Source organism: Oreochromis aureus, linkage group 17, assembly GCF_013358895.1.
Source record: "Oreochromis aureus strain Israel breed Guangdong linkage group 17, ZZ_aureus, whole genome shotgun sequence".
NCBI classification, from domain to species: Eukaryota; Metazoa; Chordata; class Actinopteri; order Cichliformes; family Cichlidae; genus Oreochromis; species Oreochromis aureus.
The window spans coordinates 32,898,768-32,917,114 of NC_052958.1; the positions used below are offsets into that span (position 1 = coordinate 32,898,768).

General features: G+C 42.9%; 1 protein-coding gene across 3 annotated transcripts in view; it reads left to right on the top strand.

The window, feature by feature from the left end:
* The window catches only part of LOC116336402 (glypican-1-like), a 43,713-nt gene extending 26,267 nt beyond the window's left edge, over window positions 1-17,446 (top strand). For 2 of the 3 annotated variants that reach the window (XM_031760269.2, XM_039600600.1), the window contains 9 exons: window positions 5,467-5,625; window positions 7,116-7,333; window positions 7,601-7,774; window positions 9,577-9,742; window positions 9,849-9,979; window positions 10,542-10,679; window positions 10,962-11,092; window positions 16,244-16,419; window positions 16,736-17,446. In XM_031760269.2, coding sequence (XP_031616129.1) covers window positions 5,467-5,625; window positions 7,116-7,333; window positions 7,601-7,774; window positions 9,577-9,742; window positions 9,849-9,979; window positions 10,542-10,679; window positions 10,962-11,092; window positions 16,244-16,419; window positions 16,736-16,920 — 1,478 coding nt within the window. In that variant the 3' untranslated portion in view covers window positions 16,921-17,446. Of the gene's footprint in view, window positions 1-5,466; window positions 5,626-7,115; window positions 7,334-7,600; window positions 7,775-9,576; window positions 9,743-9,848; window positions 9,980-10,541; window positions 10,680-10,961; window positions 11,093-11,405; window positions 13,265-16,243; window positions 16,420-16,735 lie in introns of those variants that run through there. The other variant, XM_039600601.1, reaches the window with a different exon arrangement.
* The last annotated feature ends 901 nt before the right edge of the window (window positions 17,447-18,347 follow it).

Consider the following 18,347-nt stretch of genomic DNA (forward strand, 5'->3'; position numbering starts at 1 on the left):
TCAGGACATTTTTGCCTTTATACCTGGTTGAATACCACAAATGTGGTCAATTCAAACAAAACCCTCTATAGCTAGGGTTGGGTAGCTGTTAACCTTGAGGCATGAAGGATTTTAAACAGTTGGGTGTGGAGTTAAAAAAAAGAAGGCAGATCACATTTAAACCATTAAGAAATAGCAGCACCTTACAAAACCACAGCAGGGAAATTATGAACATAGCTGGTATTAACGTGCATACCCTTCATACCAGGTATTAGAAGGCCTCTCATTGTGTGGGCATGTGTTATTGGATGCACACCACACACACACACACACATGCACACACACACACACACACACACAGACGCAAAGTTGTTTAGTCGTTTCTGTTTGCAAATCTCCACCACAGGAACAGTTTGGCAAGGCCATTTCTTCCCTAGGAAATTCCTGGATTTTCTCACCCATAGACTTTACTTGGCTGGGGCATCCGTGTATATTAACAGACCTTTAAGTATAATTAATCGGTCTCAGATGACTATCCGCAGGTGATTTATCAGAGGATCTTCACTGACCATATAGCCCAGGCCCTTCCCATCTCATGCTTTCCTTCCACAGGCTTCTACTCATCTCGTGTTGGAGTTGAAGAAGTATGTACACCTCCATTCATGGCGCACACATAAGTGTGTGCAGTAGACCCCTGGACACATGCAATAGGCATACAAAGCCCTAAAAGAATGAGGCCAGTCTCCAAATGTTCCAGAAGCAAAGGAACGTCACTTCATTGTCACCACATTGTCTGTGTATTTACGCTAACACTTAGAGCTCTCCTCCTGTAACCGAGTCACATGACTCTTGTTAACACCAGGTGTCTTCATGAACGGGGGCAAAGAGTCATGGAAAGGCAATACATATATATACACATATATATGTGTTATATATGCTTTTCTTATCTGAAAGAGGCCTTGGGCACTAGGGGATGGATTATGTCAGTGAAGGTTCCTGTAAGTCTAGTGCAAAATGTGTGTTTACCCCTAAGGAAGCTAACTTAACTAAATATATGCTGTAGCTCGAGGGCAAAAAACAGTGTGAGCGACCAGATTTCTCCTCTCCTCTCCCCTGCTCCACTTTACTCCGGGGCACTTAAAAGTTGTGTCTCGCTTAAAAGGAGTTTCTGCCATTTTGACAATCTCACTCTGCCTCTGTGTGCAGATGAATGCCCAATGCCTCTCCATTTCCCATCACGAAACCCTCGAGCAAGCCGCTTAATCCCAGATAACCTGCACTTTGATGGACCCTCTGCTTTTTTTTCGGCTCCTTTAAATGCACTTTTATGTGTGGGCGAGCGTGTTTGCAAGCTTGCTTTTTGTACACATGTGTTAGTGTGTAACCACTGCGCTCACTTCTGTCTGTCCAAATAAATTAAGTTTTTATAGCAGGATCCCGGTTGCTTCCATTACCCAGAAACCCAGGAATGCAGTAGAGCGTATGTGTTTGTAGTAAAAAAAAAAAAAAACGCACCTGTGTCTTTACGGTCGGTAAGCAAACCGACAGCGAAATGCTAACATTAGCTGTTGTGCACGCGTACTCGAAGATGGCATCAGGGTGTAGGTTTTAGAGCCCATATGACGACTTTCTCTGTCTTATTTTTAACTTAAGTTTCAGGTTGGATTGACACCAAATACTAAACCATGAATTGTGTCATAAATAAATAACCCAAGTTTGTGCTTTTTCTGTCCAGTAGTGAGAATGAAAAATTTATGGGAATGGGAAATGATCTCCAAAATCTACTCTGTGGCTAAAAACAAGTGCAAGAAGAAAAAAGCGCCTCTGGTCTTCTACTTCATTACTTTGCCCAAATGTTTGTGCAAATCCAAAAATGTAAGCACTGACTGAAAGAATGTTTTTTACAAAAGAATTTTTAATAAATTTTCAATCGCACACTTAAGATTTTCATACTGAATTCAAAACCTCCAGTTGATAAAATAGCATTTGGTTTATTGGGTTTTTTTTAGCCAAAACAGTTAAAATGCTGTTAAAATGGAATACGTTATTTAGTAAAGGATTTATTTGTACCAGCAAATGCTCCAAAAAGTAGCACCCATAAACGGTTTCTACCTGCCCAATCAGAGAAAAATCTGCAGAGCTGTGTGGAAAATTGGCCAAACTGATTGTATAATATGAAAGTGTATATTTGATTAAATATGTGATTGAATGTTTGGAATAACTGGCAGTGAGGCTGTAATTACGGCGCACAAAGATGAGGATTCAGTGATTATCGCCGGAAATCAGATTGAAAGGACTGTGGGCGTCGTGAAAATTCACAGCTTAAGTGTGAGGATGTGATTAGTGTTTTTTTTAAGAGCTTCCTCCAACGTGAGTTAATGATGAGGCTCGCCGCTCAGTGAAGAAGCAGGTGTGACTGGTAGATTTTTTTAAAAGCTCAGATGAGTGAAGCATCTCATCTCAGACTGAGTGACCTACACTTGACACTAAAGACTACCGAATGAAGAGAATATCTCAGTGGCAGAGTTGATGGGCGTGTGACGGGTTTAACGCCGTGACTCTCTGTGCAAGGCAGTAAAACAAAAATCATGCAAAATATCAAAAGCAGGATGTGAGAAAAGAAGCAAGGTGATACAAAAGTCCTATTTCCTGCAATCCAGATGCCACCATTTATCTCACTCTCGGTTATCGGTTAACACACACACACACACACACACACACACACACACACACACACACACACACACACACACACACACACACACACAAACCAGCCAGCACCAATGAAAGATTCATGGAGCAGTGATGATGAAGGCATCTCCTCTTCTGCTCCACTTACTGCAGTGGACAAATTCTGCCCACCAACCCCCCACCAACCAACCCCACCCCCCCACCCCCACGCACACACACCAAAAAATCTGCACACCCATACACCCAATTCCCGAAACTGTTAAAAAGGCAGAGAGCAGTGATGCACATAGCCTTGGGGTACTTACTCACCCTTAACCCTTCCAGACGTAGCCACACACACACACACACACACACACACACACACACACACACACACACACACACACACACACACACACAAGTCCTGAAGGCAACCAGTCCATGCTGCAGACTCCTTTTGAGACTTTGTGAATGTTTATTTGTGTATGTGGGTAAAAGAATATTCAATTTTTTCACTTTCTGGGAACCCCCATGAGACCAGAGACAAAAATAATAAAATGCTGAAGGTGAAACATTTTCACATTTTGATTCTGCATTTCTGTGATGTTTGAATGTCATGATCAGGATTTAGTTACTGGCTAGAGGTTATGAGTAGTCTCCAGACTTGCAGCTTTTGTTTCAGAGTTCGTGTTGCACTGGTGAACCGCGTGATGTGTAAGCTGAAAAAAAAAAAACTGCAGTAATACATGAATAATATATACAGACAAGGACCGAATTATTAGCTTTAAAAGGAATGAAAATGTCAATCTTTTTAAAAATATTTCCCAAAAGTTTCCAAACAGAGCAAGGAATTGTTAACACAGCTTTTCCAAACATCCTAGTTTTATTCTGGATGCTCATATTTTTTGACTTTGCACACAGAAAAAAAACAAAATACCAGGGTCAAAGCATAGCTGGATAACAGCCTGCAGTCGGTGGTTGTAGTTTTCAATAAGTCTCACACACATCTCCTGAGAAATCCAAGCCCGTTCTTCTTTGGCGAATCTGCCGAGCTCCTCCAGATTTGATGGTTTGTGCCATGTACCTTGGCCCACAGATTTTCAGTGGAATTCAAGTCAGGGCCGGTGCATCCCAATCAATCAGGGTTCACTTTGGTCTTCAGGAGGTAGACAAAGCGATGACCCGGGCCCAGTTTTTGCCAAAGGATGCACTTCCAGTATGGATAATCTTCCAGGTTGTCTTTAGCAGACTTCAGCCTGGCTTGAACGTGCCACTTTTATGGGAGTAGAGTTTTTCTTGGTCTCCAACCTCTCTTCTTCGCGACTACAATTCCCATCTTGGTTAAGTCATTCACTCATGTCTTTGCAGTTGTTCTGGGGTCTTTAAACACGTCTCTCACTAGTTTCCTTTACAGAGTCTTTGAACTCTTTTGCTTCCGTCCTCTGTCAGGCTTGTTCTGTGTTGTGTGTCTCTCTAAATGTCTTGATGATACTTCTCACTCCAGTTTTTACAACTTGGAATTGTTGTGATAGCTTTATCCTTAAATATAACTATATCCATTGCCCGGCAGTGGTTTCTGCTATGGCTAAATATAAAAAGGTCCATTTGTCAGAGGGCTGATAATATCGACCCCGGTAATTTTTGTTTCTGTTAAATAATTCTGTTATTGTTTGCTAACAGAAATAATATGGATTCTAAAGAAAATGAATATGTTGAGGAATGCTAAATGCAATATAGGCTCCAATGAGGGACTTTTACAGAACTATTATAGACTTTAAATCAAGTTTACACACTTCCTGAAAAAGTGCAGACACATAAATATACGGTCCAAGGGGAAAGCAGGGCAAAAAAAGGCATTGTTGGTGCTATATATGAATCAGCTATACTGTATACACTGTAAATAGTGCTCATCTTGTCTGAATGCATAAAAGGGTTCCAGCAGTGTCATAAATATTTTATGAGAAGCACCCAAATTCTTTACTCTGGCAAAAACATAGAAAGAGAGTGTCCTGCAGCCAAGTTGTAATTAAGTAGCCAAATATTAGCAGAGCACTACACACAAGGAACACACAGCAGATTCAAGTTCATTTCAAAGTTTTCAAATACTACTGCAGCAGTAACTAAAGTGGTCCAACAGCATCTGCATACATGCCAAATCCTGGTAACCATGTGAAACTGGAGGGGTTGGCATGTGTCGAATAAACAGAAACAAAAGATGTTTGTAATACTTTAAGATGTCTGAGATGAGATGAGACATTTCTGTTGTCTCATTGTGCATCTTATCGGCACACCACTACGTAGAGATTAGCGTCATTGTCATTGTAACATCTTGATGTTTGGCAGGTATTAATGTTTTAATCTTTCTGAGTAGGTTAGCAGGTAGACGTGGAAATACCTGCCAATTACAATTGATTGGAGCGTGAATAATTTTGCGCGCATTAATTTAGCAGAATACAATTTTGTCCTCGTTGTAGCTCTAGATTTGGAGATATTACAACAGTAGACTCAAAGTGCACTCAAATCTTAACCTAAGATGGCGCTAGATGAAAATTCAGGAGCCCCTCAATCTGTCCAGCAGTAGCTGACATATTTCAGTCTAAGATAAAGTGGTGAACCGACTGCTGTTGCCATCCCGATGAGTGATAATAGAATCGGTTACAGCTCCTGTCTGCACCTCACACTTCTTTAAGCCGGGTGTTCATGGTTGTTCGGTATGGTGGAAAATGGACATGTTCAAAAGCTGACAAGTTCATTTATTAGATAATGTAAATTCAGTTAAGACCAATGAATTAATTAGTGTCCCTCTCACTGCTTCAGGTGAACATCTGAGGATGTGTCCTCAGGGCCCGACTTGCTGTACCAGCGCAATGGAGGAGGACCTGGCCGGTTTGAGCACCAAAGAAACAGAGGGACTGATCAGAGAGGCCGGCAGGTCGCTGCAGGCTGTCTTCAATGGTCTCCACAGGAGCTTTGACAGTAAGTAGGGTGTATCTGTGTGCGTGTGTGTGTCTGTGTGCGAGACACTCATTACTAGCTGAGCTCGATAGCAAAGCTTCAGAAGTGAGCCCAGAGCAGTGTGACATTAGTGTGTTGTGTATCTTTTTGTTTGTTACAAGCTCTGCCTGTGCACACCGCTCAATACTACAGCTGGAGAGGGTGTGTGTGTGTGTGTCAGTGTACAAAAGTGTGTGTGTGTGCGTCAAGGGGACCCCTGACTGGGTGCTATAATGAGAGCGGAGTCAGGCAGACACAATGAAACATGATAAGCTGATCCCCTCATCTCAGGGGAGGCACACACACACACCCACTCGTGTTCACACACACGCACACAAACAGAGGGGTGTCCCCTGGGGCAATGGCTGGTTCAGCTAATGAGCAGTTGACCCACTGAGGAGCCGAGTCTGCAGATCACTGCACATCAGAGGAAGAGAGAGGGATGTAAGGGAGGAAGAAGACTGAGATCTGCCACTGCTAACACCAGCGAAGCAGACGAATGCAACCAGAGAGAAATGTGTCATTAGCGCTGAGAAGAAACAATGTTTCGGGATAAAAATAAATAAAGAGAAAGACAAGTGAGAGCAGGAGGAGGAGGAGGAGGAGAGGACAGTATTATTAGTCTGAAGGCAGCAGGCCACCTCGGTAGCAGTAACGTGGCCGTCCATCTGGTTGTTGTTAGAGCAGACTGGCACTGGTCCATGGCCTTTGAAGCATGAGGGAAAAGCCCAGACCAGTATACTGCAGAGACAGCTAGCTGACTCCCTCGTTGTCTCCTGTTGGCCTCTCGCTCGCTTTGTATCCATCTGTCTGCAGAGATAAATTAAACCTAGATAAATCTTAAGTCAAATATTATAAACTAAATGTGCGTGTTGACTGGGCAGTGAAAATAGTTCATCTGCATCGTGGCTGTTTAATAGGAAGGACGTTAAAACAAAAATGACAAATGACAACGCGTGAGGTGAAAAAAGCCGTTTATAGTAACAAAGTCACACTGAAAACTGAAGCATTCCCCTCACCTCTCCAGAGTATTACAGTCCACCTCGGTTGTTTTTGGAGTTACGGTGCACAGCCCCATTACTTTGGCCCTGTCTCAGCAATATAGTAACTAGCTTCCACATGCACAACCTGGCAGGTTCTCTTTCATCAAAATCCATCTGATAAACTCACTGTAACACTTCCTGCTCAGCACCAGCCTGCAGATTTGGTATGATATCGGCCAGCTCTTGAATCTAGCTGCTAAAAAAAGCCACATGGATTACTCAGCTCAGATGAAACCAGACACAAATAAAAGGACATAAATTTTTGGAGTGACTGGAAACAGAAATCCAGATGATTGCTGTTGCTGTGTGTTTACTACACGTATAAATAGGTGTTTGTTTGCCACACTTGATGTGTCGAGCATGCGCATGTAATTCACCTTGTTGTGGAGCTCTGGTTATGGTGAGACTTCTTTTCCTTCCCTCCTCCAGTGTATTTCACTGAGCTGCACAGTCGCTCCGAGCGCTCCCTGCAGGAGGTGCTGTCTCCTCTTGGCCCGCTGTACTCCCAGAACAGCCGTCTGTACGGGGATCTCTACACAGACCTGCGTCAGTACTATCGGGGCTCTGCTCTCAACCTGGACGAGAACCTGTCCGAGTTCTGGTCCCGCCTTTTGGAGCGCACATTCAAAGCCTCTGTATCCACAGATGTGAGTAAAGACAAAGTGTCCTTTTTTCGGAGATGCAAAATAAAAAAGGGTTGTAGGGAACTGACTCAGCTGAGAAAATAATGTCACAGCTAATTCCAGTTGGGTCCCCAAGTGTTGGCCAAACTGGAAACTCTTGATGTTTTAATAGATGCAGTTTGGGAATTTCTTTGCCTTTGCTCTTACTCTGGAAGATCTTGTATTGTTTCGTACCCAGTAACATATTTCATCTGCAGTGTGTCCACTTCCACTGTCACCTCTGTCTCACAGGTCAGCTTATCAGAGGACTACCTTGAGTGTGTTGCTAAGCAACAGGAGACGCTGCGGCCGTTTGGAGACGTCCCTCGAGACATGAAGGCGAAGGTGATCCGGGCGTTTGTCACAGCCAGGTCGTTTGTCCAGGGGCTGTTAGTCAGCACAGATGTGGTCAGGAAGGTCTCACAGGTGAGCGTGCGTGCTTGTAGTACTCATATAGGTGTTGGGATCCTCCCTCTTTGGGGGAGAAAGGGCAAGTCCCCATGAGGTATATGATTAAATATGAGAGTGAGGCAAGTAGCAGTTCAGGTTCAGGTTAGGGTAAAACCACATGAACTCAGTGAAAGGCAAAAGATGTCCACTGAAGTCATGGTAACGCGAACGTCTGTGCACACACAGCCTGTGTGTGTGTGTGTGTGTGTGTGTGTGTGTGTGTGTGTGTGTGTGTGTGTGTGTGAGTGAGTGTGTGTGTGTGTGTGTCTAAGGCCTGCCTGGCGTAGTCCCAGGAAAGCAGAGATGATGGCTGCATGATCGTCACACCCTGGCTGCCAGAGAAAACGTCTCCACCCTACAAATGAGAAACACAAAGATCATCAGAAATGAAGTGTCAGACTCTGCCATGAGAACAAAGCTCTCACTTGGAGGGATGACAGCAAATTATGGGTGTGATGATGTTTTTTTGGTTTTTTTCTCCAGCTCTTGCTGCAGTTTTCTCATCTCTCGGGGACGGAGCGCGTCAGATTTGGCTGTTTGTGTTTGGTTGCGTTTTATGGTTTGCAGCCTCCCCTTTTTTATGTTTGATTTAGGACACAAAGAACAAGAGCAAGGCATGCCTTCGGTTCATCACTCATCCCAGATGCCGGTGTATCAGCAGTGCATAAATCTTCGTTTTTTTAAAGCAGGAACGGGCTACGGTTAAGCCCAAATCGCCCAAAACTCGGCTTGTTTACAAATGTCTGACAGTTTCTGGTTTCCCGGAGGTTCCATTCATTTCTGATTGATATGAAAATCTGAGCACATTCTTGAAACCTGCTCAAGTTGTGCACTCCATCGCAGCGCACATGTAGCTCGCCTCGTTTAGTTTTTGTCAAAACTTCATTAGCAGCGCATACTTTTAAGTAACACATGAAAGACATTATCGCATGGCAAAATGTGTGACGCAAATGAATGCAGACCTCACGCTGACAGCGACTGTTTCCACGCGAGCAGGTCTCGAGTGTGTGCTGACTGAGTTGCAGAATGCACAGAAATGAATGTGTGAGGGTATGCAAAAGAGCACAGCGCTTATTAAAATCAGACAAACGCACCTTTGTGTGCTGTTGTTTCTCTGATTTGAAGCGTCCCACTCTGAGATGTGACAGCAGACGTGGTGAAGCTGACAACATTTCAGGACTTGGGTTCATAATCAGAAGCTGAGAGAGCAGCAGTGTTGTAAAAAGACAGACAGGCAGGGTCATCATCGCCTTCCAGTTGCGCCTGTATTTCATATTATGCTGCGATAGCGCCCTCTACTGTGTGTTTTTTAATTAGTTCCCTCATTGAAAGGACAGGGGAAAGAACTAAGCAGCCTTTCCATAGAGACACGTTCAGGATTTAGGAATTAATTTCTGGTTTTTATCCCTTAGCAATGAAAGACAGAGGTGGGCATGTTGACAATAGCCAATCAGGATGGACAACCAACTTTCTGAATTAATGTGAGAAAGAGGCAATATAGGATTTACAAACAAAATACCAGAGGTGCAGCTACTAAAAATCTCAGACAAGTTCAAATCTCAGTGACCTCAACATCAAGCTCAAGTTTTTTGAAAATCTTGTGAATCCAACAACTAGAGAAGGAAGTCACCTGGGATTTCACATTCGCACCACAGGTGCATCTCCTAAGGCGGAGGAGTAGCGCTGGTGACTGCCAGCACTTTTTGTTTTGTCTTTTTTACTGTAAGAAACACAAACTTCCTCCCTTTTGAATGAAACTGACTGTTCCATTCACTCAGGTTTCTCTGAGTCCAGAGTGTGAGAGAGCCTTGATGAAGCTGCTATACTGCCCCCATTGTCGTGGCATGGCCTCTGCTAAACCGTGCTCCAGCTACTGCGCAAACGTCATGAAGGGCTGCCTGGCCAATCAGGCTGACCTGAACCCTGAGTGGCAGAACCTTATAGGTGAGACACAATGAAAATCTTACTAATCCTCTGAGAATTCAGCTTAAATAGTTCATTTAACAAAACACTGCCCGGTTAAAGTCGCTGTCCTCACTCCTCTGTTAAGACACGATGATCCAGGTGGCGTCTAGCTTCAGCACAGAGCCCAGCCTCGACGTGGTTCTTTCTTCCATCCCAGTTCGAATCTATGAGGCGGTGCACTACCTGCAGGAAAACATGGATACTTTTACAGCTAAGGTAAGCTTGTCTGACTCAACACCTATATTGGTTTCCTTGCAAGTTTTTTATCTCCAAATAACCAGCTCATCCTCCAAACCTTTTACTTCTGTACTGGTTTTATTCCCATGTTAAGGAACATACAAAATCATATAAGGACAGAATGGTGGATCCATAGTTTAAAGGTTTACGCATTAGTTCACACATTTGTGTAACCAGGAGAAACGAATCCTTTTGGCGGTTGCATGAGGAAGGTTGTCTGGCAAACGAAACATACAGCTGCTGTGGTGACCCCTTGTGAATAAAGGATCATAAAGAACATAGCACCATCCAGATATGTCCGTTAGAAGACTGGAGAGCATTATTAGCTTACATAGTTAGCCACAGGTATACTGATGGTAATCTGCTACTTTAATATATACCGCTTAATGTACTGTCAGTGCAAAAGGAGCTGAGATTTTCAAATGCTTGTCTGTGGCGCCATCTAGTGAGTGAATTAGATATCACCAATGTAAACTTAGCTAGTAAATACCTCACAGTGTGTGCATCTTTCTATCTGTCTTTGTGTCTTTTGTGCTTGTAGGTGTATCAGACGTGTGGAACGCCAGGAGAGCCAGGAACAGGAAGTCCCACCCCTCATGAACAGAAGAAGAAGAGTGGCTCTTTGACCGCATCCGAGTACAAACCCTCCCCGACTGCTGGACTCAGACTTGAAATGCAGGTGCGTACATCTACCTCTGTGTGGTGTACTTTAAAAATCATGATTGCATACTTAACGACAGCAAGCATCAGTGGATTTTCATGGATGTAAAGCATAAATGGTCGGCTTAAGAGCTCAGCAGGATTTCTTTTATCGGTGACATTCCGGTTATGTTTGCACGGCTTTTAAGAGTGAGACTCCATCACTTTATGCATTGTTTGTAAAGACTGTTTGCACTCTGACAGGATATTAAGTGTGTGATTAAATGCAATGACTTGGAAACTGACAAGTCTTTGTTCTTAGGTATCGGATCTATCCAGTAAGCTGAGGGAGATGCGTCAGTACTGGATTCAGCTTTCTTTGGCGCTATGTGGCAAACTGGCTCCTGGAGGCAACAGTCAGGACAAATGCTGGAATGGTATCACTAAAGCCAGGTAGGGAAGAAAGCAGGAAACGTGCGCATTAGTGTTGATTTTAAAAACAAACCTGAACCTAACCTCTTATACGTTTTTCTCTATTTACTTATCTTTAATCATACAAAGATTATTACTTAAGCTCCCTGCATTTATCCTCAGCATTAATGTGGGCCTGTTATCCTCATTTGAAATGTTTTTATTCATGCACTTTGCTAGAGCAGCTTTGTATGATTCACATATCAAAATAACCCCTTAATATAGTACACAGGACCATGGTGCAGCCCCTCAGTTAATCCACGCTCTTCTTCCTTTAACACCTGTATCCTTTAAGCCAGCTTCTGCAGATTGGTTGCCCCCTCTTAAAGAAAAGATGTGGACAGCAGACGAGTGGAGGTGCTGTCCTCACAACCAGAGCTGTGTGTCTAAGATGACCATACCAGCCTTGTCGCCTCTGTCAGAGCTGAGAAAGATATGGAGCGTTTTAAGTTAGTCGGATGTCTGGGCTTTTGGCTTATACAGATGATCGGACAGGAGTCTCTGTGGACTATGATGTTTGCAGACGACACTGAAGTGAGAGGTGGAAGAGAGTCTGGACAGGTAGGGCTATGCACTGGAGAGAAGAGGAATGAAAGTCAGAAGAGTACATGTGTGTGAATGAGAGAGAGAGACAGGTGGAAAGGTGAACATAGAAGGAGTAGATGTCGTGACAGTAGCTGAGTTTAGATACCTGGGTTCAACCATGCAAAGCAGATGGTGCACAAGAGAAGTGAAGAAGAGAGTGCAGGCAGGATAAAGTGGGTGGAGATGTGTATGAGGGCTGATTTGTGACAGAAAGACAGAAGCAAGAGTGAAAGGGAAGGCTTACAAGATGGTGGTGAGACTATCTTGGAGACATGAGACTGACAAAAAAAACAGGAAGCCGAGCTGGAGGTGGAGGTGGCAGAGCTGAAGATGTTAAGATTATGATTGTGAATGACCAGGATGGACAAATGAGTACATAAGAGGAGCATCTCAGCTTGAGGGGTTTGGAGACAAACTTAGGCTGAGTTAGTCTGGACATGTGCAGCTATATCAGACAAATGATGCTGAATATGGAAGTGCCAAGCAAGAGGAAAAGAGGAAGACCACGGAGAAAGTTCAGGGATGTAGTGAAGGAAGACATGCAGAGGGCTGATGTGACAGAGGAGGATGCTGGGGGTTAGGGTGAGATGAAGGCAAATGATCTGTTTTGGCAACCCCTCAAGCTATCAAGTGAAAGAAGAAGACAGAAGTTCATAGTCTATTTTGTGTGTGCTTTTTTCTTTGTAGCTTTTTGTTGTTGTTGACTGCAATCCTTAATCCCACGTGCACTTGTTACTGAAAGGCAGGAAGGCAGTTAGACATCCGAGTCCTCCCGGAGACCCTTCTCCCCTTCATCCCAGCAATGACTGTTGAATGAAGTTTCATTCCAAAGAGAACGCTTCTTTTTAATACTTAAAAACTGGAAAATGCTTCTAAAGAGAAGCAGGAAACGGAGGAAGAAAGCCAAACATCCAGTTTGTGATGAAGCTGCTAGACACAGGCCTCCTCTTCATGTTGAAAGCCATTTGTTGCACCTGTGTCAAAACAAAGCAGGCATCAGTTCCAAGGTGCCGAACTTACATCTCTTCCACATACAGTGATTCCAAATCCCAGCAGAAATCCACATCCTGCGACACAAGTATTCATGGAAACAAAAGAAAACACCCCTGTGTGTTTTCCTGCCTCCCTTAATCCATGTGCAAATGGATTAGAGAACAATCTGATGATCCAGCCACGCTTCACACGTGCACACACATTCGCACCTCCCTTTCTTTAAAGTGCTTGGATTAGGGCCAACTAAACATCAAATATGTGCTGTGCCTCTGTGTGTGTGAATAATGTGAAAGAAGCCATGAAATAAAGATGAATTGCTGACTGTGTGTGACTCTGTGTGATAAAGAATATGCCATTAATACTCGCTTGCAGCTTTGCAGTGACATCTTGTGGTTTTCTGCAGAGCTCAATAGATATCAGACGCAAAATTACAACAGAAATCCTGTAGAAACAATAACTCGGCATCATCACACATCTTCTTTCAGTAGGATTGTGTCGTGGTGCCCAAATTGCAACAACAAATTCCTTCTCCTCACATACAAGGTCTTGAATAATCAGACTCCATCTATCTTTGGTTCTCTGGGTGTGTCCTGCTTGCACCTGCTGACTCCACCCCTGGGGTGCAGTCAAATAGTCAAAAAGAAAAGACCTACTTCCTCCTTCTACTACACATTGTTCTTTGACCCTAATGGAAAATGTCATGAAGTCAAAGAAAGTTGTGAAGGAGAATTCATACTGACTAAGGAAAAGTGTCTGTTCTGTTGTCCAAAAGAGGGAAAACAACATGTGCATCATACGTGTTATGTGCCATGTTGTTTACATGTTTGGCTCCTCCCATCAGAGTATGAGTGGGACTGTGCTTTTTTCCTTCTCCTTCCTCCAAGGTGTGTGTTGACGGAGACATGCGGCGACTGCTAATTGAGTGGACAGCAGCCTCTTAGCCTCCAGCTGACAGCAACCTTGCATCTCTCCTTGTCTCCTCTACACCCAGCAAATAGCCAGCCAGTTGCTTGTAGCTTTGAGTGCTTGTGTGAGAATCCTGAACTTAAATCCTTTAGTGAACAGCGTGTGCTCATTTGTATTGCTGGTATCGTTGTGGCTAGCCGAGAGCATTTTAAAAAATATAATTTTATAACTAGAGAACTGCAAATATAAAGCACCGTAGCAGTTAAATGGGAATAAGAAGCCATTTCTTTGATGAAACACTTTGTCTCTATTTTATCGGTTAGGAGCATAGATTAGAACTTCTGTTTGCCTTTTATTTTTGGTCAGGGGAGAGTAGGAAACATTGGTTTGTTGTTTTGGTGAAGCAAATAAACTCCTGCTTAGCGTCTTTGGTTGTTAGGGTGCTGGTCTTTTCTTGGGAGTCGCGTCTCATGTTGTGTCTAGGTTACCCCGAAGGCTAGGGCACGTAACATGAATTGGGAGCTTGAACCCGGGACCTCTCACACCTTTCTCACCCAGAGACAGAAACACCTTGGAGGGAGGAGAGAAAAAAGTACACACCCATATATACTGTAGTGGGAGATGCCAAACATGTAAACAAACTGGCAACTGATCCTTGATCATGACGTACTTCACCGCATCATTTCCTCCTTTTTTAAGCCTGTCTGTGGAGAAAAATTCCCCCCATCCATCACTTATCCAATTCAGGGTTCTCTCTATGTGTGTGTGTGTGTGTGTGTTATAAATTACTTTAATGATGATCCTAAAGTCTGGGGATTCTGGCAACAGTGGATATAACTAATGCAAAGTGAACTATAGCTAACATTAAACACAATGATCAATTAATATAGCGCATAATCTTGATTTAGAGAGCTAATATAAATCCACAGTATGTTCTTCACATAAGGCGATAGCTTGATGAGAAGTAGATCCTGTTACAGCAGCTGTGGGTTTAGCAGCCTGCTGTTGAAAATTCAAAACAAATCAGCAGGCTGTGAATTGGTGAACACTCATAGTTAATATTTACATGATCTGCGTCACTTTCGTCAGTTTATTTTAAATCATTTTCTTGAATGGTCGCATGGTGAGTAGCTATGAGTTATGGGATCTCATTATCTCCTTTCCTTTCATAAAGGATGGTGCAGTTTGTCCTGTGCTGAAGGAGGTGATAATGAAGCATCGAATGACCTTTGCTAAGTATTTAGAGAATTCGAACGGCTCTTATTATGGCTGCCATGCAGATACCTCTGGGTCGCTTAACTCAGTTAGAGACCTTCCTAAGCAGAATTGACTATTCGACCGCGCCCCCGGTCTCCTGTGGAGCCAGAGCACAGCTGTGGAGGGGAGTTTTTGGATGGGCGTAGAGCGGCTTTAGGCTGAACCTTTTAATGAAATTGTGTTTTAGTTGTAAATTTGCCTTGTTTGAGTCTTTTCATAAAGAAAAATACATGAATATATTGGCTGAAAGAGAGCTTTAGGCCTAAATGCAAAAGTGAATGGTAGGCATATTGACTCAAACCTCACACGCCTGCAAAGATATTTGGCTGTCTGAGACAAAGTGAAGTTTTAGTTTCTTGTTTGCATAATAAGTTTTTTGCCACAGCTTACTTTGTCTTATTTATTCCTACATTTTATTATTTAATTACAACAGAAAGTCAAACAAAATCGCACCATTGCACCTGGACATGTTGATCTCTTTCGGCTGGTTTCCCAGGCACGGATTTCTAGACTTGAAGATCCTGATTGGAAACAGTATTTGGTCTAGGATTAGGCATAATCCATGTCTGGAAAAACTAAGCCCTAATGATCAATGCTAAAAACACTGGCCCACAATTGCTTACTCCTGACATAGCTGGGGTGGCTGACACAGCAGCGTAGGTGTCAGTCTGAGAGGGGTGTAAGTCAGAAGGGGAATTACACAACCAGACTTTGCACAGCTCCATCAGGAGTCACAAAGGGTTTACGTAATAGTTTTTCAAACACAGCACTCCTCACGACTTTTAATGTTCCTCAAGCAATGTCTTGCTGGATAAAATACTTTAAAAATATAATAAATAAAAATTATATCAATTTTTTTTTAAAAGGTGGAGCGGGGGGGATTTTTTCTTCTGCAGCACTGATTTTACTATCCACTGGTGCCCATTTCTTAAAGCTTTGGGACTAGCTATTGTATTTTCCAGGTGAGGATACTCACAAGTACTTGTTTTCTTTTGCACAACCACAGGCTGCACGATTGTGCTTTTAACACCACAAAGGCCACCTAATATAGCTGCGCAAATTCCCTCTACTGAGACTCGTCTGGCTGTTGGGGTTCTCTCTGTATTGTTGTCGGGTCTTTACCTTTCAATACAAAGTTATTTGAGGTGACTGTTGCTGTGATTTGATGCTATAGAAAAAAACTGAATTTAATTTAATAGTAATTAACTGCATTTGAGAAAACCCCGAAGGCTAAGATAAGCTAAGGAGTGCCCATAAAACCAAATATTGATGCCTCACAGTCCGCTGAGCACACACAAGCTCTGTCATCAGCGATAATGTGACAGTCATGAGGCAGTGATTTAAGCCATGAGCATCATGCTTCTATTCCTGTCAATTCTCATGGCCAATTAGGTACCTTCCAGAAGTGATGGGCGATGGTTTGGCCAATCAGATCAACAACCCAGAAGTGGAGCTCGACATCACAAAGCCAGACATGACCATCCGGCAGCAGATCATGCAGCTCAAAATTATGAGCAACAGGCTGAAAAATGCACTGGATGGCAATGATGTAGACTTCCAGGATGCAAGTGAGTGATCTTCTGATAAAGTAGATTCCAGAAATAGTTGTTTTAAAATCAAATGCACCAGCTCTCTTGTTTCGGGAGGCTTATTCCCTAGAGTTAATGAGACCTGGGATTTAAGGACAAAATATTCCCTATAAATGGTGTAATTAAAAGATTAATTGCATTCAGGAATGTCACACGGACCCAAATACAATTGGGTCAATTATTAAGAGCAGCTAAAGGTGACATTTAACAAAAAAAGCTAGTTTCCACTTGTCTTTAAATTATTTCACAGTTTACCGTTAGCAGTGTTCTGTATCTGTGTCTCTCTCTTTTCCAGGTGATGACATCAGCGGCTCTGGAAGTGGTATGTGTGTAGGTGGCCAGTGTCCTCGTAGCAGACCAGGATTGTATGCCTACTCGCCGGACAACAACCGAGTCAGAGGCGCGGCCGCGTTCCAATCCGGCTTCTGTAGCCTGCTGCTCCTGCTCCCGGTGACCCTTCTGCTGCTGCTTCAGCGATGATGGACCACCGCCGCCTTCAGTCAAGAGTTTGAAGTCAAAGGCAGGGCTGAACCATGGGAAGGACAAATGGGGGTTCAGCTTGAGGAAGTAACTTTGCCACAAAAAAAAAAACATAAAAAAAATAAATAAAGGAGACATTTGTGGAATGAGAAGACATTTTCATCGACTCAGAAGAGCAAAACCTGATTGTATTCTTTATTTTACTGCGTTTACATATGTCTTAGCTTGCTAGCGTGGTTTTTGGAATGAGGACAGACAAAGGGAAACAAATAAGGGATGACAAAGAAGACTCTGATGAAGATAATGATGTCTAATTGTGTCCAATCAGCAGGCTGCAGAGGCCTGTGAAAACATGTTCGGTGCCCTGATAAACAAACAAGTTTTTTCTGGGGGTTTTTTTTTATTTAATTTTTTGTTATTTTATAACTTGAGTCAAAGTCGTCTACCTTAACAAACATTGTGTACGCTGTAAATGTTCGTGTACATTAGCTTAAAGGCTGGCACCATATCGAGTCATGAATGTACAGTATAATACTCTACTGGCGAGGAATTCCCCGTAATCTGTGATGTCGTCGTCCAGAAGTCTTGGTGTCACTGCTTTAAGCGGACAGACTCAGTGGGATTTGTTTGAAATATTGCAGATAAATGATCACAACCCTGTCTTGTATCAGATGTGCTGTACTGTATACCCAACAATTTCAAATTGGCTTTCAGAAGAAAGCTGAAACAACCACTTCTTTTATTTTTAATGATCTCTGTGAAGAAGTGAGCAGCCTCGTGGACGCTCTTAGAATCAAGCACACACAAGCAGTTTCCTTAAGTTCTGTTTTGTGAAGACAGGAGAATGCACACGATTGTTACACATCTGTTTGCAGTAAATACACACACACACAAAACTCCACAGAGAAGATAAAGCTCAGAGAGGGCCATTTGAGGAATGCTCGCCTGTGTTGAGGCTGATGTACGGTAGATCAAACCAAAGCTTATTACACACACGTGAGAACCCTTCACCAGGTTTTATACTCCATACGCACCAGAAAGAAAAGAAAAGGTTTAAAGTTCCTGCAACTTTTGTACATACAAGATATTTGTGAAATAGTGTGTGCATTAGCCTGGTGATAGATCATTTACTTGGCATGCCTGTCTTCAAGCTGCAGTACCATACTGCTACATATGGAACTTCTGATTCACGCAAATGTGTTACGCACACACACACACACATTTTTCACTCTGTGTATTGAGCCGGGTTTTTTTATTCATCAGTGTATCCAGTCACATTTCATTCATTAAACTCTGTTTGATTGTAGCTGTGGGGGTTTTTTTTGTCATGGACACTTTGATTTGATGTGAAGAAATAGTTCAGCAGTTTGGCAAAATGTGACTAGTCTCTCCGAGATTTTCATGAGAATATTAATAACACGTTCAAG